The 22,382-nt window shown below is 50.2% G+C and overlaps 1 protein-coding gene across 5 annotated transcripts; it reads left to right on the top strand.

The window, feature by feature from the left end:
- The first annotated feature begins 41 nt into the window (after nucleotides 1-41).
- LOC131195270 (cell surface glycoprotein 1-like) lies at nucleotides 42-19,855 on the top strand. 5 transcript variants are annotated; one of them, XR_009154393.1, is made up of 4 exons: nucleotides 42-1,195; nucleotides 1,569-1,804; nucleotides 3,447-3,580; nucleotides 18,529-18,665. XR_009154393.1 is itself a non-coding variant. In XM_058177055.1 (2 exons), exons 1-2 carry the CDS (start codon nucleotides 6,593-6,595, stop codon nucleotides 19,731-19,733), a joined length of 1,281 nt encoding a protein of 426 aa, XP_058033038.1. In that variant the 5' UTR covers nucleotides 3,711-6,592; the 3' UTR covers nucleotides 19,734-19,855. The 5 variants fall into 5 exon arrangements, 1 of the variants encoding a protein (XP_058033038.1); XR_009154394.1 differs by lacking the exon at nucleotides 1,569-1,804; XR_009154395.1 differs by lacking the exons at nucleotides 3,447-3,580; nucleotides 18,529-18,665 and adding an exon at nucleotides 3,272-3,349.
- The last annotated feature ends 2,527 nt before the right edge of the window (nucleotides 19,856-22,382 follow it).

Below are 22,382 nucleotides of genomic sequence, written 5' to 3'. Positions count from 1 at the left end.
CCCCAGTGAGGGAGACGCCCCCCACGACTGCTCCTCCCCAGGAAGGAGGGTGAGGGGCGCGTTTGGCCCCCAAGGGGGGGTTTCAGCCTGGCTGGCAGCAATTCCCTGAGAGCGAGAACAATCCGTCAGTGGAAGCTGTGGCTGCTGCAACACGGGAGGCTTTCAAGAAGAGACTGACAGCCGTTTGTCTGAAGTGATATCTGAGATCTCCTGCTTTGAGCCAGGAGTTGGACTAGGAGGCCCCTCCCCAGCCCCATGATTTCATGTTCTAAATGCGGAGAGGGGCCGCGTTGGCCTGAATGGCAGGTTGGTGGTGGTGGTGGCGGGAGCCTCCCTGGCCCTTAAATCTGGGTGCCCTCCAGGGCTCAGGGTGAGGCACTCTATGACTCTAGGCTGAAAGGGTTGGAAGTCATGGATATGATGGATGGGAAGCTGAGAGGGGCCCCCAACAGGCAGGGCAGGTTTGAGCGTAAAATAGTTGGCAAAAAATATTGAAAAGGAGAGGTAAGGGTGTGAAGTATCTCTCAGAGATCACTGAGCATTGCCATGGACATTTTTATGAAGGGGGACTCTGTGGGGATCCCCTCCCTTGTAGAGCTCATCAATTTGCCTCCCACCCAGCGGGAATTGCACTCCAGGCTGGCAAGAGGGAGTAAATCCCCTTTATGGCTCTGCGTTCCTTTTCCTTAATTCCTAGGATTGTGAGAGATTCATTCATTCATTCATTCATTCATTCATTCATTCATTCATTCATTCATTCATTCATTCATTCATCTCATTGAAATGCTGGATGCTTCCACCAAAAGGTCAAGTCTCTATTCTGAATGTGCAAGTGACCCTTGGTTGCTGCTGCTTCGGGAAGCAGCTTTCTGGACTCCAGACTTGTGAGCTGTCTACAAGGCAGCTTGGAGTGAGCCTGCCCCTCCCTCTCCCTTTGGCACTCTCACTCCTCCTGTAAAGCAGCCCCTCCCCTGGAGATTTGGATGACCCCAACCCAGTGGTGGGTTGCTATCCGTTCGCCCCGGATCAGGCGAATCGGTAGCGGCGGGGATAGGAGGCTCTGCCAACTCACCGAGAAGCTTCTGCGCACAAGCGAACCGGTAGCGATGGGTTTTGAAACTCACCCCTGCCCCAACCCTGTTATCAACTTGCAAGGCATTGAAGATCTGGCTGTTTTCTCAGGCATTTACATCAAGTGAGTAGATAAACCTTGTTCTTATTGATGTGGGGTTTGGGGTTTCTTTGGGGGGAAGGAGAGGGATACCTGGAAGTGCATGTGATGGGTTTACTGTGATTGTAATCTGCTTATAGTCTCTTCTGTGAGAAGGAAAGAGAATGGCATGGGAATCACATAATATTTATATTGTTTTATCCAATGCTTTAATTTCTTCCTCTTAGTATTTTTTATTGAGTATTTATTACAAATGTATGCAAGCTGCCTATTCCTACAGCTCTTGGTTGCTTGCAGTATACAGAGTTTTCCCTCCTTTCTCTGCTTTGAATAACATCACTTATGCTGAAAGGAGGAAAAAATGTGAATTTTTATATATGCATGTTTTTATCTCCAGGCCTTTTTTAACCTTGAAATGCAGCTACCAGATCACATCAAAAATCGAAACAGAAAACTCATCACATGGAACCCGGGATGCCCAAGAATAGCAATAGCATCTGCACTTAAGACTTCTATACAGCTTCCCAGTGCTTTCCAGCCCTCTCTAAGCAGTTTACAGAGTCAGCCTATTGCCACCCAACAATCTGGGTCCTCATTTACTGACCTTGGAAGGCTGAGTCAACCTTGAGCCTGGTGAGATTCGATCTGCCAAACTGCTGGCAGCCGGTGATCAGCAGAAATAGCCTGCAGTACTGCATTCTAAGCACTGCGCCACTGTGGCTAGTACCAGTTAACATTAACCGAGTTGGAAGGAACCTTGGAGGTCATCTAGTCCAAACCCCTGCTCACACAGGAGACCTATACTAGGGATTCAAACCGCTGAACTGCTGACCTTTCTGATTGACAAGCTCAGCGTCTTAGCCACTAACCCTAACCCTGACCCTAACCCCTAACCCCTGCCCAACCCCTAACCCCTAACCCAAACCAATGTGTCAGGTGTAGGACATTTATTCTCTTGCCTTCTCCTTCCTTGAAGCAAGAGAAATGTAAAAGAATTAGGAACTGAGGCGGAATCAATTATATTGCAGACCAAGGGGAAGCAGCTTCTGATCCTTCTTGGTGGAAAGGACTTGTTGACTCTTGCCTGATTTCTCTGCTGTATCCCCTGAGGTGGACCTCGACTTATGACCACAATTGAGCCAATTTTCATTGCTAAGTTGTTAAGCAAGTTTTGGCCAATGGTGGGTTTCAAATTTTTTTACTACCGGTTCTGTGGGTATGACTTGGTGGGCGTGGCAGGGGAAGGATACTGTAAAATCTCCATTCCCTCTCCAATCCAGGGGAAGGTTACTGCAAAATCCCCATTTCCAACAGATCAGCTGGGACTCGGGAGGCAGAGAGTAGACAGGGGCGGGCCAGTGAGAATTATTACTACCAGTTCTCTAAACTACTCAAAATTTCCGCTACTGGTTCTCCAGAACTGATCAGAACCTGCTGAAACCCATCTCTGGTTTTGCCCCATTAAACAACCTTTCTTGCCACAGTTGTTAAGGAATCGTTGCAGTTGTTAAGTTAATAACACGGTCGTTAAGTGAATCTGGCTTCCCTATTGGCTTTTCTTGCCAGAGGGTCACCAAAGGGGATCACATGACCCCTGGGACACTGTGACCATCATAAATAAGAGCCAGTTGCAAGCTGTCCGGATTTTGATCACTTGACCTTTGGGATTCTGCATCTGTCGTAAGTACGAAAAAAACGGTCATAAGCCACTTTTTTCAGTGCCACTGTAGCTTTGAATGGTCACAAAACGACCTGCTGTAAGTCAAGGGATATCTGCATGTGGCCATAGTTGGGAGGAGGACGTGCACAGGGAAACGCCCGGAAGCTTTTGGGTCTTGGGGTGTAAAGGTAGCTTACATCCCAAAAGCAGGGTCCACTCTGTTTGCCCATCGATAAAAGGTCAGGCGTGAGGCTCCCGGTCCCTTCCAACTCTATTCATCTGTTCTTTCACTGATAACTTTGAACAGCCACTAAACCAGTAGAAGATCTCCAAGGTCCCTTCCAACTCTGTTATTCTGCCATTCACTTGACCACAGGAAATGTTTTACAACGTATTCTAAAATGCTTTATGAATTCATAAAAGGTTTTATAAAATTACAGATTACAGCTACTCTGACTGTGGAATTCTGGGAGCTGGAAGTCCACAAGTCTTAAAGTTGCCAAGTTGGAGACGCCTGTGATCTAGAGGAGCTCACTCAGGTGTATGGACAGCCCCTCAACCTGCCTCCTTTCTTTCTTTCTTCTTTCCTTGAGCTGACAGGTTGTCTCTTTCTAGGGAGCCCTGCGGGAGACAGGAAAGGCACCGGGTCAGTGCCCAGGAACTGGGTCAGCTCTGCCTGGTTTGGCTTGGCGCCTCACAGACATCCTGCCATCAAAAGCTGAAAAGGGAAAGATGAAAGGGCAATAAAGGTTTGTGTGTATGTGATAAGAAATTGGGGGGGGGGGAATGATGTGATAAGAACCAGGTGAGCCGAATCTTTTTGTACCAGCATCCCACGGCCAGTCACCCTGAAAAATATGCGAGTTACCTTCAAACATCTCAGAGTTCTCAAAACATTTTGGCGAGCTCTGGTTGGCTTGAAACGGGCTGGTCAGGAGGGAGAGATATACTGGGGGCAAAAACCTAAGCCTTATTTTTGTATCTAGTGAGTGCGGGAGATTTCAGAGCCGGCTTGTCTTTACTGCAACCGACATCCTTAGCAAAAGAACCCTTTGCTTTAACCAGATGGAGTCGAGGGCTTTTCTTTTCTAAGGGTTTGGATTGGGGCACATCCGACAAACTGGTTCTGCCAGCTGATTCCTCTTGCTGTCTCTACCAAGACTGGTAAAGATTGTTCCTATCTGGCTGCTTCTTCCTCTTCTTGTAAGGGATGAAATGAGGATGGTTATCATGCCCGGGTGTTAATTTCTCAATTCCTTAAGGTTATTGTCCCATTAAAGACAGAACTGCATATTGATGATGGTGTCCTGCTACGCACAATGTTGGGAACGCCAGGGGCTAACCGGTCTTTGTGAATGGGGGCTGAATGTAGTTCCATGTACGGTGCAGGTCAAGAAGGGCCTACTTGGAGAACAGGCATCTGCTAATCCTTGTGGCTTCTCGTACCAATGGGCTGCTCTCCAGGCCGTGCCACTTCTTCCGCTCTCTGCCAGCGGGAGATGAGCAAGCGAGTTACCTAGATTCATGGGGAAGGCAAGGACCCGTCTTCTCCTCAGCCTTCCCTCACACGTCTCTTTTCCAAACCTGGCCAAGGGAGATGTCTGTAGAAGTAGTGGAAGATGGGTGGACTGCCTATGCTGAGTTCACTCTCTGTCTCTGGAGACCTCCGGATGTCATAGTTTGTCCACAAGGGCTAAGTTGCATGTAATCGTGGCCCGTCTTCACTTACAACCACAATTGAACCCAAAATTAGTACCTCCCTTGATCTTGATTGTATCCTTCTGTAAACACAGTTTAGGATTGCGTTGGCTTTTTGGGCTGCTGCTGAACACTGCTGGCTCCTATTTAACTGGTTGTCCACTAAGACTCCAAGATCCCTCTCAGAGCCTGGTTTCACCCAGTCTGTATGTATACTTTGCTCGTATGCTTGTGGCCAGTGGGGTGGGGGATTTTACCATTTTTGTTCTTGTTATACTGGGCTTTTTATTGTCTGTAAGCCAGTCAGAGCCACCGACTGTGAGTGGGCGGCCATATAAATCCTCTGAATGTATAAATAAAATAAATAAATAGAAGCGTATCAGGGTCTGGGTGCGTTTGCCAGCGATCGTGGGCGATGATGCCAAGCCATGAATAAACATGCCTGATTCTGGGAGGCTGCAGCCGGAGGAAGAGCAGCACTGCCAAAACCAGTGTGGCTGACTCTGCTCAACACAAGGGCAGACACAGCCATCCCAGGTGGTCCTCCTCGAATTATGACCTCAGTTGAGCCCATCATTTGCATTGCTTATTAATTGAGTTTGACCCCATTTTCCATTAAGTGAATCGCTGTAGTTGTTAAGTTAGGAACCTGTTTGTTAAGTGAATTTGGCTTCCCCATTGGCTTCGTTTGTCAGAAGGTGGCAAAAGGGAATGAAGAAGAGACTGGTCAGCCATTTGTTTGGAATGGTATAGGATTTCCTGTCTGAGCAGAGGGTTGGGCTAGAAGACCTCCAAGGTCCCTTCCAGCTCAGTTATTCTATTCTATTCTATTCTATTCTATTCTATTCTATTCTATTCTATTCTATTCTATTCTATTCTATTCTATTCTATTCCCATTCCCATTCCCATTCCCATTTCCATTCACCAGTGGAACAACTTGCTTCCAGATGTTGTGAATGCTCTAACACTGAAGGTTTTTAAGAAGACTTGACAGCCACCTGTCTGTTCTGCCCCACCCCCCAGAAGACACACGAGCCGACTGTATTTGCCAGCAATTTATTCTTGCTACAGATATCAGCTCTGGCAATGAACCTGCGATGGCCTGCCAAGTCCTCCTTATCAATGCTACTGCGGTCTGTTGCTGGAGCAACCCAGAGCTCAGAAGTAAACAGAAGTCCAAAAAGCCAATTCCTGAATAAAGTAGCCGAAGTTTCCAAAAGTCCGTCTTTGTCCATCACGGAGCGCAAAGGCAGCTCCACCCACTTTTATACCCTGTGGGGTGTGGCTCCGTGACTCAGCACTCCCTGGGCCGGCCCCTTTCTTTCTTTTGCTGCGCACGCTTCACTCGGCGTCGCTGCCTTGCATCTAGCCACGATTGGTCCTCCTCAGCTGGCTCTTGGGGCGTTGCCAGGGGGAAGGAGGGGTCAGGGGAAATAGGCCGTGTCAGCTCCTCCTCCTCCACCTGGCCTGCTTCTGGAATCTGGAACGGAGCCAGAGGGGAAGATTCTGCAGAAGGAAGCCCTGTCGGCTCTTCCCCCTCACGCTCCGAGTCACTCTCTGCCAGGAAGCCCGGCTGGGGCCCCGCAGACACAACACTGTCTGAAATGGTATAGGGTCTCCTGCTTGAGCAGGGGGTCGGATTAGAAGACCTCCAAGGTCCCCTTCCAGCTGTAGTCTGAATTGAATGGAATGGAAAGTGACTGAAATTTTACTGCCGCCAGGTTTGCCAGAAGGGATGTTCCTGCCTGGCTGATCTCAGGAGACCCCTCTGAGTGCGCAGGTTGCCTGGGCAGGTGGGAAGAACTGTTGGGGTCTCCAGGACCCTCCCTGAGCAGAAGCTCTCCCTCCAAGGAGGCTTTGGGGGAATCTGTCAGGCTGCTGCTGCTGCTGCGTAGGAGGCAGAGGCTTCCGGGGTGGCTTCCAGGGAAGGGAATTCTAAGCTGCTTAATCAGAGGGCCTGCCAGCCATTCCCTTCCTTCCCCACAGCCCCACCCTGGGCAGGGTTTATAGCCTGGGCTAAGCGCGGTCTGGGCCCCAGGAGTTATCCGTCTCTGGATGCCAGGATGAAGCCAGGGGCCCTCTTGCTACTTGTGGGCTCCGTGGCCCTCTGGACTGGACTGCCGGCTGCACCACCCCGAAGTGAGTATCGGCTGATGCTGAGCACAGGTGAAGAAGCTGCTCACCTTGCTTGCTTCTGAGAGTGGAGTAGACACCTGCTTGGGCTGCACTTGTGCAAGGGAGGGGGTGGTTGAGTGGGGGGGAGGAAGATAAGGGGCTTAATTCCTGCACCCTGAAACCTACGCAATGTCCTCTCTCTTGGAAGAGGTCCCAGGTTTGGGTACGGGCAGTCCTCGAGTTATGACCGTAACGGAACCTGCTCATTACGGTTGTCATAATGGTCATAAATAGGTCAGTCGGGACAACCGACTGTCTGAAATGGTCTCCTGCTAGATCAGGGGGTTGGTCTAGAAGACCTCCAAGGTCCCTTCTAACTCTGGTATTCTGGTCACGTGATCATGCCAATTTTATGACTTTTTTGCAATGGTCATTAAGTGAAAACAGCCGTCCTTAAGTGTGAACCCTTTCTTTGTGACAGCTGCAGTTTTGCCGGAAAGGCGAAGGACTTTATTTATTTAGAAAATTTATGAGACACCCAGCTTACCACAGGGAAAATCTGGGCGGCTTACAAGTAAGGGCAAAACCATCGTAATACGTGACCACATGATTGCGGGCAGCTGCAAATGGCTGTAAATGTGGCCACATTACCAAGAGAGCTTCAAAGTGAATCACAAAATGGGGGAGCGACCATGGCAAATTCGGATCCAGGTTGTAAGTCTCCTTTTTCAGGTAAGTCGTAACTACTTTAGATTGTCACTGAGTGACCTGTCGTATGTTGAGGACTACCTGTAGACACCAGAAAAAGTGGTGGGAAGATGTTTCAGCAGGAGACCCTGCCGGCCCAGAGCATCATGGAGCTTCTTGGGCTGTCCTGTGGGATGAAGGCTCCAGCTAAACGGCTGCTTTGGGATTTCTCTGGAGCAGGGGGACTTTAAGACCTTTGGACTTCAACTCCCAGAATTCCCCTGCCCAGCCCCCACCCAGCCAATGTGTAGAATAGAATAGAACAGAACAGAACAGAACAGGAATAAAACAGAAAATAAAATAAAATATTTAATGGACTAGACTAGACTGGACTAGACTGGAACGGAACAGAACAGAACAGAACGTGGAGGAGTTGAAACACCCACAACTTCAGGAGGCAAGCAGTTCCACTGGTTAATTGTTCTGTCAGGAAATCTCTCCTTAGTTCTAAGCTGCTTCTCTCTTGATTAGTTTCCACCCACTGCTGCTTGTCCTGCCCTCAGGTGCTTTGGAGAATAGTCTGACCCCCTCTTCTTTGGGGCAACCCCTGAGATATTGGAAGACTGCTATCGTGTCTCCCCTGGTCCTTCTCTTCACTAGACCAGCCAGGCCCAGTTCCTGCAATCTTTCTTCATAAGTTTCAGCCTCCAGGCCCCTCATCATCTTTGTTGCTCTTCTCTGCACTCTTTCTAGAGTCTCAAGTCTAGCAATGTAAGACTTGTGGACTTCAACTTCCAGAATTCCCCTGACCAGCCCTCACCCTGGCTTCTGAAAAGCAAAGTCAATGGGGCAAGCCAGGTTCACTTAATGACTGCATGGTTCACTTAACAACTGCAGTGATTTGCTTAACAATGGTGGCAAAAAAAATTGTAAAATGAGACGTAACTTGCTTAAGAACTGCCTTGCTTAGCTATGGAAATTTTGGGGGTCAATTTCGTGGTCCTAAGTCGAGCAACCCCAGTGATCCACTTAACAACTGTGGCAATAAAGGTCATAAAATGAGGCAAAATTTACTTCACAAATGTTTCACTTAGCAACCAAAATTTGGGGCTCCACACTGGTCGTAGGTTGAGGACTACCTGTCACAGAGGATTTGCTCAGATGGTCCCTTGGGGTTACACATAGCATCCTGCTCTGGCCAGAGAGGGGTTCTCTGAGGCGCCACCTGAGCAGGGCTGGGGCCTGAGCTCCTTCCCAGAGGGGCCACAATCCCTTTCCCTGTTTTCGGGGCCGGTTCTTCACAGTGCCTGACTTCCTCCTGGACGTTCCCAAAGCTCAACCAGAGTCTCTGTATGAGCTGCGAAGCATTGGGCAACCTGCCGGGGGTGGGGGGGAGGGGAGTAGGTGGATGCTGATGGAGCCAGGCTAGGAAACTCTGGGTGCCCCAAGATTGCCCAGCTGGGCTCTGAGGGGGCCTGGGCCTGCCTTTGGAGATCATGGGGTTTCCAAAGACCCTGTTGGACACTTAGGGATCCATGGACCCTCCGCTACAAAATCACTTGACCAGCTTGGTCTCCTGCCTTGAGCAGGGGGTTGGATTAGAAGACCTCCGAAGTCCCTTCCAGCCCTAGGATTCTATGTTCTGTGTCCTAAAACAGGGGCCTCCAAATTCGGCAACTTTAAGACTTGTGGACTTCAACTCCCAGAATTCCCCAGCCAGCCAGTCTTAAACTTGCTGAGCTTGGAGGCCCCTGTCCTGAAAGCACAAGAGGCTTTCTGGGAAGAATGTCATTGAGGAGGGAGGAACTTGGGGGGTGTGTGTCTCCCTCGATGCCCCCCCCTCCGGGAATCAGCTTGCCCTGGTTTGGGAGGCAGAGCTGAACAGTCAATGCCCCATAATTCTGATTACTAATCATTTTCTCCTAATTATTTCCAGGTAATTTTCTCTAATTTATACCTGCAAGAGTTGGGAGGGGTTCAGCTCCACCAAGGTTGTCCGCCCCCAGAATATTTTGTAGCCAAATAGAAACGCACCTTGAAAATTCCTGGGATTTCTGAGTTTAGCACAGAAACAAACAGGAGAATTACAAAGAAAACATCAAAGGCTCGGTGGAAGTAACAGGTTTGTTGTAATTACACACCACATAACAAGTGTGGTGGTTGTGTAATATAAAGCACGTTAAACAATTAGCTTCTACCTTTTGTACTGAATTTTTGACCCATCAACAAGATGAAGAAGCCAGGGAAGGAAATGCACAAAAATTGTAGGGGGTGGGTCCCAGGTGACCAGAGGTCTTTGGTGAGAGCCCAGGTAAAATCTCGTGAAGAATCCAGTCCTGGGTGTCCAACCTTGGCCACTTCAAGACTTGCGGATTTCAACTTCCAACCTGGCTGGCTGGGGAATTCTGGGAGTGGAAGTCCGGAAGTCTTAAGGTTGCCGACCTCTGATCTGGCTTAATCGCTGAGGTGAGCCAAGACTATTGATTTAGGTCAGAGTTGAAATGAGGGGTGCTCTCAGAGCTTGGTGATTTTCTTGCAGATGTTTCATGACACAACGAGGGAACATGATCAGTGCTACAAGGGAGAGGAATTTGCAGAATGGAGGAGAACAAAAGGGGGGAGGAGGAAGAGGAAGATGGAAGGGCGAGGAGGAAGACTGTTTGGTCCTTGGCTGTTTTGTTGTAGATCTTTCGTTGCCCAACCTGATAGCATCATCTGTTTTTGAAGGGGGGGGGTGGTTGTGAGAAGGAGGAAGAGGAGGAGGAAGTTTCCTTCCAGATGTTTCAGTCTCCCCTGGTCCTTCGCTTCACTAGACCAGCCAGGCCCAGTTCCTGCAATCTTTCTTCATAAGTTTCAGCCTCCAGGCCCCTCATCATCTTTGTTGCTCTTCTCTGCACTCTTTCTAGAGTCTCAAGTCTAGCAATGTAAGACTTGTGGACTTCAACTTCCAGAATTCCCCTGACCAGCCCTCACACTGGCTTCTGAAAAGCAAAGTCAATGGGGCAAGCCAGGTTCACTTAATGACTGCATGGTTCACTTAACAACTGCAGTGATTTGCTTAACAATGGTGGCAAAAAAAATTGTAAAATGAGACGTAACTTGCTTAAGAACTGCCTTGCTTAGCCATGGAAATTTTGGGGGTCAATTTCGTGGTCCTAAGTCGAGCAACCCCAGTGATCCACTTAACAACTGTGGCAATAAAGGTCATAAAACGAGGCAAAATTTACTTCACAAATGTTTCACTTAGCAACCAAAATTTGGGGCTCCACACTGGTCGTAGGTTGAGGACTACCTGTCACAGAGGATTTGCTCAGATGGTCCCTCGGGGTTACACATAGCATCCTGCTCTGGCCAGAGAGGGGGGTCTCTGAGGCGCCACCCGAGCAGGGCTGGGGCCTGAGCTCCTTCCCAGAGGGGCCACAATCCCTTTCCCTGTTTTCGGGGCTGGCTCTTCACAGTGCCTGACTTCCTCCTGGACGTTCCCAAAGCTCAACCAGAGTCTCTGTATGAGCTGCGAAGCATCGGGCAACCTGCCGGGGGGGGGGGGGAGGGGAGTAGGTGGATGCTGATGGAGCCAGGCTAGGAAACTCTGGGTGCCCCAAGATTGCCCAGCTGGGCTCTGAGGGGGCCTGGGCCTGCCTTTGGAGATCATGGGGTTTCCAAAGACCCTGTTGGACACTTAGGGATCCATGGACCCTCCGCTACAAAATCACTTGACCAGCTTGGTCTCCTGCCTTGAGCAGGGGGTTGGACTAGAAGACCTCCGAAGTCCCTTCCAGCCCTAGGATTCTATGTTCTGTGTCCTAAAACAGGGGCCTCCAAACTTGGCAACTTTAAGACTTGTGGACTTCAACTCCCAGAATTCCCCAGCCAGCCAGTCTTAAACTTGCTGAGCTTGGAGGCCCCTGTCCTGAAAGCACAAGAGGCTTTCTGGGAAGAATGTCATTGAGGAGGGAGGAACTTGGGGTGTGTGTGTCTCCCTCGATGCCCCCCCCCCCTCCGGGAATCAGCTTGCCCTGGTTTGGGAGGCAGAGCTGAACAGTCAATGCCCCAGAATTCTGATTACTAATCATTTTCTCCTAATTATTTCCAGGTAATTTTCTCTAATTTATACCTGCAAGAGTTGGGAGGGGTTCAGCTCCACCAAGGTTGTCCGCCCCCAGAATATTTTGTAGCCAAATAGAAACGCACCTTGAAAATTCCTGGGATTTCTGAGTTTCGCACAGAAACAAACAGGAGAATTACAAAGAAAACATCAAAGGCTCGGTGGAAGTAACAGGCTTGTTGTAATTACACACCACATAACAAGTGTGGTGGTTGTGTAATATAAAGCACGGTTAAACAATTAGCTTCTACCTTTTGTACTGAATTTTTGACCCGTCAACAAGATGAAGAAGCCAGGGAAGGAAATGCACAAAAATTGTAGAGGGTGGGTCCCAGGTGACCAGAGGTCTTTGGTGAGAGCCCAGGTAAAATCTCGTGAAGAATCCAGTCCTGGGTGTCCAACCTTGGCCACTTCAAGACTTGCGGATTTCAACTTCCAACCTGGCTGGCTGGGGAATTCTGGGAGTGGAAGTCCGGAAGTCTTAAGGTTGCCGACCTCTGATCTGGCTTAGTCGCTGAGGTGAGCCAAGACTATTGATTTAGGTCAGGGTTGAAATGAGGGGTGCTCTCAGAGCTTGGTGATTTTCTTGCAGACGTTTCATGACACAACGAGGGAACATGATCAGTGCTACAAGGGAGAGGAATTTGCAGAATGGAGGAGAACAAAAGGGGGGAGGAGGAAGAGGAAGATGGAAGGGCGAGGAGGAAGACTGTTTGGTCCTTGGCTGTTTTGTTGTAGATCTTTCGTTGCCCAACCTGATAGCATCATCTGTTTTAGAAGGGGGGGGGTGGTTGTGAGAAGGAGGAAGAGGAGGAGGAAGTTTCCTTCCAGATGTTTCAGTCCCCAACTAGGGAACATCATCCCAGAGGTTTTTCCCCAAGGAGACATTCAGACATCCTGTCAGTTTTGGAAGCCATTTGACTGCCAAATATGTTAGCCTGGGAAATTGGGAAGGGTCTTTTTTGTTGGAGTGGTGGAAGAAGGGGCATAACAACCTTCTTTGTTCTGGGAGACAAGGACATTTGCCTGCACCGGGATGGGGGTGACTGGGGATTGTCTCCAGTTGAGCCTGAAGGGTGGATTGGACCATGTGAGGAACTTGTGGGTGTGCAGCAGGGCTGTGAACTGTCAACTGGGTGTGGAAAACCTGGAAGCGTTCAGATTCGGGTTTTCCCAGATGTGCCAACATGACATCTCTAATAAAGTGGAACTTTGAGGAGCTCATGGCCTTGGAGTTTTATTTATTTATTTATTTATTTATTTATTTTATTTATTTATTATTCGAATTTATATACCGCCCTATCTCCCAAAGGACTCAGGGCGGTTCACAGGCATATAAAACATCAATATACAAATTAAAATAATCCTTAAAAAACTTATTCTAGCGCCTGAATTATTAAAAATATAAATATAAATATAAAATATAAATATTAAAATCAATTTAAAACCCCTCTAAATTTAAAAATCTAAGCCAGTCCTGCACAGATGAATAAATGTGTCTTGAGCTCGCGACGGAAGGTTCGAAGGTCAGGAAGTTGACGGAGTCCTGGGGAGTTCGCTCCAGAGGTGGGAGCCCCCACAGAGAAGGCCCTTCCTGGGCGCCGCCAACGACACTGCCTAGCTGACGGCACCCTGAGGAGTCCCTCTGTGAGAGCGCACGGGTCGGTGAGAGGTATCTGGTCGCAGTAGGCGGTCCCAGATAACCCGCCCTATGCCATGGAGCGCTTTAAAGGTGGTCACCAAAACCTTGAAGCGCACCCGAAGGCCACAGGTAGCCAGTGCAGCCTGCGCAGGATGGGTGTTATCACGGGAGCCACGAGGGCTCCTCTATCACCCGCAGCCGCATTCTGAACTAACTGCAGCCTCCGGATGCCCTTCAAGGAAGCCCCATGTAGAGAGCGTTGCAGTAATCCAGGCGAGACGTCACAGGGCGTGAGTGACCGTGCATAGGGCCTCCCGTCCAGAAAGGCGAACTGGCGCACCAGGCGAACCTGGTAGAACGCTCTCCTGGAGACGGCCGTCAAATGATCTTCTAGAGACAGCCGCTCATCCAGGAGGACGCTGTTGCGCACCCTCTCCATCGGGGCCAATGACTCGCCACCGATGGTCAGCCGCTGGATTTAGCTGACTGTACCGGGATGCCGCATCCACAGCCACTCTGTCTTGGAGGATTGAGCTTGAGCCTGTTTCTCCCCATCCAGACCCGTCGGCCTCCAGACACCGGGACAGCACTTGATAACCGTTGGGGTGGTCCGTGTGGAAAAGTACAGCTGGGTGTCATCCGCGTACAGCTGGTACCTCACACGAACCCACTGATGATCTCACCCAGCGGCTTCATGTAGATGTTGAACAGAAGGGGCGAGGAGGAAGAGGAGGAGGAAGAGGAAGATGGAAGGGCGAGGAGGAAGACTGTTTGGTCCTTGGCTGTTTTGTTGTAGATCTTTCGTTGCCCAACCTGATAGCATCATCTGTTTTAGAAGGGGGGGGGTGGTTGTGAGAAGGAGGAAGAGGAGGAGGAAGACTGTTTGGTCCTTGGCTGTTTTGTTGTAGATCTTTCGTTGCCCAACCTGATAGCATCATCTGTTTTAGAAGGGGGTGGTTGTGAGAAGGAGGAAGAGGAAGATGGAAGGGCGAGGAGGAAGAGGAAGATGGAAGGGCGAGGAGGAAGAGGAGGAGGAAGTTTCCTTCCAGATGTTTCAGTCCCCAACTAGGGAACATCATCCCAGAGGTTTTTCCCCAAGGAGACATTCAGACATCCTGTCAGTTTTGGAAGCCATTTGACTGCCAAATATGTTAGCCTGGGAAATTGGGAGGGGTCTTTTTTGTTGGAGTGGTGGAAGAAGGGGCATAACAACCTTCTTTGTTCTGGGAGACAAGGACATTTGCCTGCACCGGGATGGGGGTGACTGGGGATTGTCTCCAGTTGAGCCTGAAGGATGGATTGGACCATGTGAGGAACTTGTGGGTGTGCAGCAGGGCTGTGAACTGTCAACTGGGTGGGGAAAACCTGGAAGCTTTCAGATTCGGGTTTTCCCAGATGTGCCAACATGACATCTCTAATAAAGTGGAACTTTAAGGAGCTCATGGCCTTGGAGTTTTATTTATTTATTATTGAATTTATATATAGCCCTATCTCCCAAAGGACTCAGGGCGGTTCACAGGCATATAAAACATCAATATACAAATTAATATAATCCTTAAAAAACTTATTCTAGCGCCTGAATTATTAAAAATATAAATATTAAAATCAATTTAAAACCCCTCTAAATTTAAAATCTAAGCCAGTCCTGCACAGATGAATAAATGTGTCTTGAGCTCGCGACGGAAGGTTCGAAGGTCAGGAAGTTGACGGAGTCCTGGGGGGAGTTCGTTCCAGAGGGTGGGAGCCCCCACAGAGAAGGCCCTTCCCCTGGGCGCCGCCACACGACACTGCCTAGCTGACGGCACCCTGAGGAGTCCCTCTCTGTGAGAGCGCACGGGTCGGTGAGAGGTATCTGGTCGCAGTAGGCGGTCCCGTAGATAACCCGGCCCTATGCCATGGAGCGCTTTAAAGGTGGTCACCAAAACCTTGAAGCGCACCCGGAAGGCCACAGGTAGCCAGTGCAGCCTGCGCAGGATGGGTGTTATCACGGGAGCCACGAGGGCTCCTCTATCACCCGCAGCCGCATTCTGGACTAACTGCAGCCTCGGATGCCCTTCAAGGAAGCCCCATGTAGAGGCGTTGCAGTAATCCAGGCGAGGCGTCACAGGCGTGGTGACCGTGCATAGGGCCTCCCGGTCCAGAAAGGCGCAACTGGCGCACCAGGCGAACCTGGTAGAACGCTCTCCTGGAGACGGCCGTCAAATGATCTTCTAGAGACAGCCGCTCATCCAGGAGGACGCTGTTGCGCACCCTCTCCATCGGGGCCAATGACTCGCCACCGATGGTCAGCCGCTGGATTTAGCTGACTGTACCGGGATGCCGCATCCACAGCCACTCTGTCTTGGAGGATTGAGCTTGAGCCTGTTTCTCCCCATCCAGACCCGTCGGCCTCCAGGCACCGGGACAGCACTTGATAACCGTTGGGGTGGTCGGTGTGGAAAACCTGGAAGCGTTCAGATTCGGGTTTTCCCAGATGTGCCAACATGACATCTCTAATAAAGTGGAACTTTGAGGAGCTCATGGCCTTGAGTTTTATTTATTTATTTATTTATTTATTTATTTATTTATTTATTTGTTTATTATTCGAATTTATATACCGCCCTATCTCCCAAAGGACTCAGGGCGGTTCACAGGCATATAAAACATCAATATACAAATTAAAATAATCCTTAAAAACTTATTCTAGCGCCTGAATTATTAAAAATATAAATATTAAAATCAATTAAAAACCCCTCTAAATATAAAATCTAAGCCAGTCCTGCACAGATGAATAAATGTGTCTTGAGCTCGCGACGGAAGGTTCGAAGGTCAGGAAGTTGACAGAGTCCTGGGGGGAGTTCGTTCCAGAGGGTGGGGGCCCCCACAGAGAAGGCCCTTCCTGGGCGCCGCCAACGACACTGCCTAGCTGACGGCACCCTGAGGAGTCCCTCTGTGAGAGCGCACGGGTCGGTGAGAGGTATCTGGTCGCAGTAGGCGGTCCCGTAGATAACCCGGCCCTATGCCATGGAGCGCTTTAAAGGTGGTCACCAAAACCTTGAAGCGCACCCGAAGGCCACAGGTAGCCAGTGCAGCCTGCGCAGGATGGGTGTTATCACGGGAGCCACGAGGGCTCCTCTATCACCCGCAGCCGCATTCTGAACTAACTGCAGCCTCCGGATGCCCTTCAAGGAAGCCCCATGTAGAGAGCGTTGCAGTAATCCAGGCGAGACGTCACAGGCGTGGTGACCGTGCATAGGGCCTCCCGGTCCAGAAAGGCGAACTGGCGCACCAGGCGAACCTGGTAGAACGCTCTCCTGGAGACGGCCGTCAAATGATCTTCTAGAGACAGCCGCTCATCCAGGAGGACGCTGTTGCGCACCCTCTCCATCGGGGCCAATGACTCGCCACCGATGGTCAGCATGGATTTAGCTGACTGTACCGGGATGCCGCATCCACAGCCACTCTGTCTTGGAGGATTGAGCTTGAGCCTGTTTCTCCCCATCCAGACCCGTCGGCCTCCAGGCACCGGGACAGCACTTGATAACCGTTGGGGTGGTCCGTGTGAAAAAGTACAGCTGGGTGTCATCCGCGTACAGCTGGTACCTCACACCGAACCCACTGATGATCTCACCCAGCGGCTTCATGTAGATGTTGAACAGAAGGGGCGGGAGGATCGGCCCCCGCGGCACCCACAAGTGAGGCGCCTCGGGGCCGACCTCTGCCCCCCTGTCAACACTGACTGCGACCGGTCGGAGAGATAGGAGGAGAACCACCGATAAACGGTGCCTCCCACTCCCAATCCCTCCAACCGCGCAGCAGGATACCATGGTCGATGGTATCGAAAGCCGCTGAGAGGTCTAATAGGACCAGGGCAGAGGAACAACCTCATCCCTGGCCCTCCAGAGATCATCCACCAACGCGACCAAAGCCGTCTCCGTGCTGTAACCGGGCGGAAACCGGACTGAACGGGTCTAGATAGACAGTTTCATCCAGGTGTAAGGGAAACTGATATGCCACCATACTCTCAACAACCTTCGCCGCTGGGAAGGTTGAGACCGGACGATAATTACCTAAAACAGCCGGGTCCAGGGAAGGCTTCTTGAGGAGGGCCTCACCACCGCCTCTTTCAAGGCGGCCGGAAAGACCACCTGTAAATAACTTGGAAGTTGAATCTTCTGGGGTCCCAGACCAGTTGAAAAGCCCCAAGGGCATCTGAGAAGGACCCCTCTCTGGACACGCTGGACTCAGCTGGGAGGAGCTCCTGTCGAGCCCAGCTCTCTTGGCAGACCAGTTGAAAAGCCCCAAGGGCATCTGAGAAGGACCCCTCTCTGGACACGCTGGACTCAGCTGGGAGGAGCTCCTGTCGAGCCCAGCTCTCTTGGCAGACCAGTTGGCTTCCCAGCCAGCATTGCCCAATCTGGAAGCCTGGAACCCAGTCTGGGATCCCAGGAACGTGACCGCATCTGGTGGGAAGCCAAACACTAACAAAAAGCCCACACCTGGAGAGAAGCTGGCTTCCCAGGTGGGACACGAGAACACCCATCTGCCGACAAGCCGAAACCAGCCGGCTGCTGGGCATCACGTGGGCCCCACATCTGGAGAGAAGCCAGCTTCTAACAGTGGCCCCGAGGCCCATGGCAGGCCCGTTGCTGGTGAAAAGCCCACACCTGGAGAGAAGCCAGCTTCTAACAGTGGCCCCGAGGCCCATGGCAGGCCCGTTGCTGGTGAAAAGCCCACACCTGGAGAGAAGCTGGCTTCCCAGCCAGCATTGCCCAATCTGGAAGCCTGGAACCCAGTCTGGGATCCCAGGAACGTGACCGCATCTGGTGGGAAGCCAAACACTAACAAAAAGCCCACACCTGGAGAGAAGCCAGCTTCTAACAGTGGCCCCGAGGCCCATGGCAGGCCCGTTGCTGGTGAAAAGCCCACACCTGGAGAGAAGCTGGCTTCCCAGGTGGGACACGAGAAACACCCATCTGCCGACAAGCCGAAACCAGCCGGCTGCTGGGCATCACGTGGGCCCCACATCTGGAGAGAAGCTGGCTTCCCAGCCAGCATTGCCCAATCTGGAAGCCAGCTTCTAACAGTGGCCCCGAGGCCCATGGCAGGCCCGTTGCTGGTGAAAAGCCCACACCTGGAGAGAAGCCAGCTTCTAACAGTGGCCCCGAGGCCCATGGCAGGCCCGTTGCTGGTGAAAAGCCCACACCTGGAGAGAAGCTGGCTTCCCAGGTGGGACACGAGAAACACCCATCTGCCGACAAGCCGAAACCAGCCGGCTGCTGGGCATCACGTGGGCCCCACATCTGGAGAGAAGGGCGGGATATAAATTCAAATTAAAAAAAAAACAACTCAGTTCCAGCGGGGCTCCAGAAAGAGCCCAGGAGAACCAGCCACCCACCTCCACACCATGCATTGGCAGCTCCAGATCTCCCTTCCTCTGATGCTGTTTGTCTTCTCTCTCTCTTATTCAGGGACTTCTGGACAGCCCCCTCTCCTCCCCAGCGGTGCCCCTTGGGAAGCTCCCCGGGAGAAGATCTCGCAGAAGGAGGAAGCAAAGCTGGCAGCTGTGGTGGCCCAAGAGCCTGAGGTGGCTCAGAAGAGCCCTTTGTCCCAGGGGAAGGAAAGTGAAGAGCCACAGCCTGGCAAGGAAGGCAGCCTTCGCCCTGAGGCAGCCAGTCCAGCCCCCTCTGGAAATTTTCTCTGTAAAGAGAAGCCACAGCCGGAAAGACCACCTGTAAATAACTTGGAAGTTGAATCTTCTGGGGGTCCCAGACCAGTTGAAAAGCCCCAAGGGGCATCTGAGAAGGACCCCTCTCTGGACACGCGGACTCAGCTGGGAGGAGCTCCTGTCGAGCCCAGCTCTCTTGGCAGACCGAAGTTGGCTTCCCAGCCAGCATTGCCCAATCTGGAAGCCTGGAACCCAGTCTGGGATCCCAGGAACGTGACCGCATCTGGTGGGAAGCCAAACACTAACAAAAAGCCCACTTCTAGCACCCCAGGTGACAAACCCACGCCTGGAATGGGGAAGGCCTCCCCAACAGAGAAGCCGGTTCCTGGTTCTGGACACACCATCCAGGACAAGCCGAAACCAGCTTCGGCTGCTGGGCATCACGTGGGCCCCACATCTGGAGAGAAGCCAGCTTCTAACAGTGGCCCCGAGGCCCATGGCAGGCCCGTTGCTGGTGAAAAGCCCACACCTGGAGAGAAGCTGGCTTCCCAGGTGGGACACGAGAAACACCCATCTGCCGACAAGCCGACTTCCTCTGAAAAGCCAGAAGATGGTGAGAAACTGGAAGCCGAGAAGGAATCCAAACCTGAGAAAGAAGCTGAGGAGGGGAAGAAAACTGAGGAGGAGGAGGAAGAGGAGGAGGGCCTCTTTGATGATGATGGAGAAGAAGAGGAGGGGGAGAAGGGCAAAGAGAACGAAGGAAGCACCCGCGAAGGAAACCAAGATGGCGACGAAGCCTTTGACAAGGAACTGGATTACGGATTAAACAGGCCCCCCTTTGACGCGTACTCCTACCACGATGGCTGGAGTGACGAGGGGCCCGAAGAGGCCGATCTTGGCTTGGTGGGAGAAATGACAGCTCTTCCTCAGGCTGGGGATGATGGGAACAATGATGGGAAGCCAACATTTGATGCCTGGGGAGACCTTGTGGGAGGGTCGAGGCCCTAACCGGCAGGCCCAGAAGCGCCTGGAAAGGGATGGAGCCCAGGAAGGGAGATTCGAAGCACAATCTTGGGAGCTGGGAGCCTTGAAGCTTTCATTTTTTAAAAAATTAAAACTTCTAATTTCAATTTAATTTGGTTATTCAATTTAATAATCTGTGTCATATCCAGCTGCTTCCAGACTCCTTGACTTATGACCTCTATTGAGGCCAACATTTCTGTTGCTAAGCGAGACATTTGTTTTGTCCCATTTTATGAATCGTTTTTGCCACCTTTGTTAAGTGAATCACTACAGTTGCTAAGTGAGTCACACGGTTGTTAAGTGAATTATCAGGATGTCGCAAAAGGGCATCACACGGCCTTGGGACAATGCCACTGTCATAAATATGAACCAGTTACCAAGCATCTGGATTTTGATCACATGACCACAAGGATCTGCAATGGTCCTAAATGTGAAAAATGGTTATAAGTCACTTTTTCAGTGCTATTGTATCTTCTAACGATCACTAAACAAATTATTGTAAGTCAAGGACTACTTGCACTGCCTAATACTGTTTACACATACATTACATAGAATAGAATAGAATTTTTATTGGCCAAGTGTGATTGGACACACAAGGAATTGGTCTTGGTGCATATGCTCTCAGTGTACATAAAAGAAAAGATACCTTCATCAAAGGCACAACATTTACAACACTTAATGATAGTCATAGGCTACAAATAAACAATCAGGAAACAATATCAGTATAAATCGTAAGGATACAAGCAACAAAGTTACAGTCATAAGTGGAAAGGGATTGGTGATGGGAATGATGAGAAGATTAATAGTAGTGCAGATTCAGTAAATAGTTTGACTGTTGAGAGAATTATTGTTTAGCAGGGTGATGGCCTTCGGGAAAAAACTGTTCTTGTGTCTAGTTGTTCTGGTGTACAGTGCTCTATAGCGTCGTTTTGAGGGTAGGAATTGGAACAGTTTATGTCCTGGATGTGAGGGATCTGTAAATATTTTCACGGCCCTCTTCTTGATTCGTACAGTATACAGGTCCTCAATGGAAGGCAGGTTGGTAGCAATTATTTTTTCTGCGGTTCTAATTATCCTCTGAAGTCTGTGTTTTTCTTGTTGGGTCTGGTTTGGTTCTGCATAATTCCCTCAACACTGTCAAACTATTTACTAAATCTGCACTGCTATTAATCTTCTCATCGTTCCCATCAGCCATCTCCTTCCACTTATGACTGAATGACTGTAACTTTGTTGTTGGTAATCCTTATGATTTATATTGATATTGATTGTTTCCTGATTGCTTATTTGTACCCTATGATTATCATTAAGTGTTTATCATTAAGTATTAAATTGTACCCTATGACCATCAATTGTGTTGTAAATGTTGTACCTTGATGAAGGTATCTTCTCTTTTATGTACACTGAGAGCATATGCACCAAGACAAATTCCTTGTGTGTCCAATCACACTTGGCCAATAAAAATTCTATTCTATTCTATATTCTTTTCTTATGACAGACGGTATAGACAGCAGTCATGTAAAACATGTTTATTTATTTCTATTCTCTGTTCTATGAAGTCATTGTTGAAAACCTCACAGGCATCTCAAAGGGGTTTAGACATGCCCATATCCGGCACTGATGCTCCTCATAGCTTGCTCCGTCCTCCCTCCTGCCCAGGGGCTGTGTAGGTTGTGCAGAGTTTTGGCAGCAGTTTTTGCAATGTGGGCAGCAAATGGCCGGCAGGAGGCAGCCCTGTGCAGCCGTCCCACTCACAGCCTCTTCGCTTCCGGACAGGAGCTCCCAGAATACAGGATAAGAGAGTCGGAAGGGCCCAGAGGCTTTCTGGCCCAACTCCCTCCTCAAGCACCGAATTCTAGTCCTGCCTTAGGCATGAAAGCCGGCTGGGTGACTTTCCCCCAGCCCTTCTCTCTCAGCCTAGCCCACCTCACAGGGTTGGTGTTTGCAGGGAAAATAAGAGGAGGGAGGAGTATTAGGTGTGTTCATCACCCTGAGTTACTTATAATGTAATAAGGTTAGGACAAAAATATCTGATGAAGTCATTGTCCTTCTCTGAAGCTGCTCTGGTTTGATTCAGTCCTTAAATTATGGCCACAAATGGACACATAGGATCACCTCCTTTGATTTAGTTTGAGAGGATTGTCTACTCCAGAGAAAAGAAGGACTGGGGGTGAGATGATAGCAGTATTCCAATATTTGAGGAGCTGCTGCCCCAAAGAAGAAGGGGTCCCCCTATTCTCCAAAGCAGCAGAAGGCAGGACAAGAGGCAACGGGTGGGAAGTAATCAAGGAGAGAAGCAACCCGGAATTCAGGAGAAATTTCCCTACAGTGGGAACCAGTAACCAGTGGAACAGCTTGCCACCAGAAGTTGTGGGTGCTCCGTCCTTGGAGGTTTTCAAGCAGAGACTGGGCAGTCACTGGTCTGAAATGGTATCTCCTGCTTCAGCAGGGGGCTGGACTAGAAGACCTCCAAGGTCCCTCCCAGCTCTATTCTATGGAGGATTCAGCCCAAGCTGGCAAAAAACATTTCATGAAATCCATTCTTTAAAATTGAAGCCGCTCTTAACGTTTAGAGGCTCCTTGCGGACGTCTGGATGGGAGTGGGCTGCATTTTGCCCCACGCAGCAGCCCTTCCTC

Source organism: Ahaetulla prasina, chromosome 3 (assembly GCF_028640845.1).
Source record: "Ahaetulla prasina isolate Xishuangbanna chromosome 3, ASM2864084v1, whole genome shotgun sequence".
Classification (NCBI taxonomy): domain Eukaryota; kingdom Metazoa; phylum Chordata; class Lepidosauria; order Squamata; family Colubridae; genus Ahaetulla; species Ahaetulla prasina.
This window is presented reverse-complemented; position numbering and strand designations above follow the sequence as displayed.

Coding starts and splice junctions, on each gene's coding strand:
- LOC131195270 (XM_058177055.1), top strand. CDS start 6,593: ATGAAGCCAGGGGCCCTCTTGCTACTTGTGGGCTCCGTGGCCCTCTGG. Junction 6,669..18,528: donor GCCGGCTGCACCACCCCGAA/GTGAGTATCGGC, acceptor TCTCTTATTCAG/GGACTTCTGGACAGCCCCCT.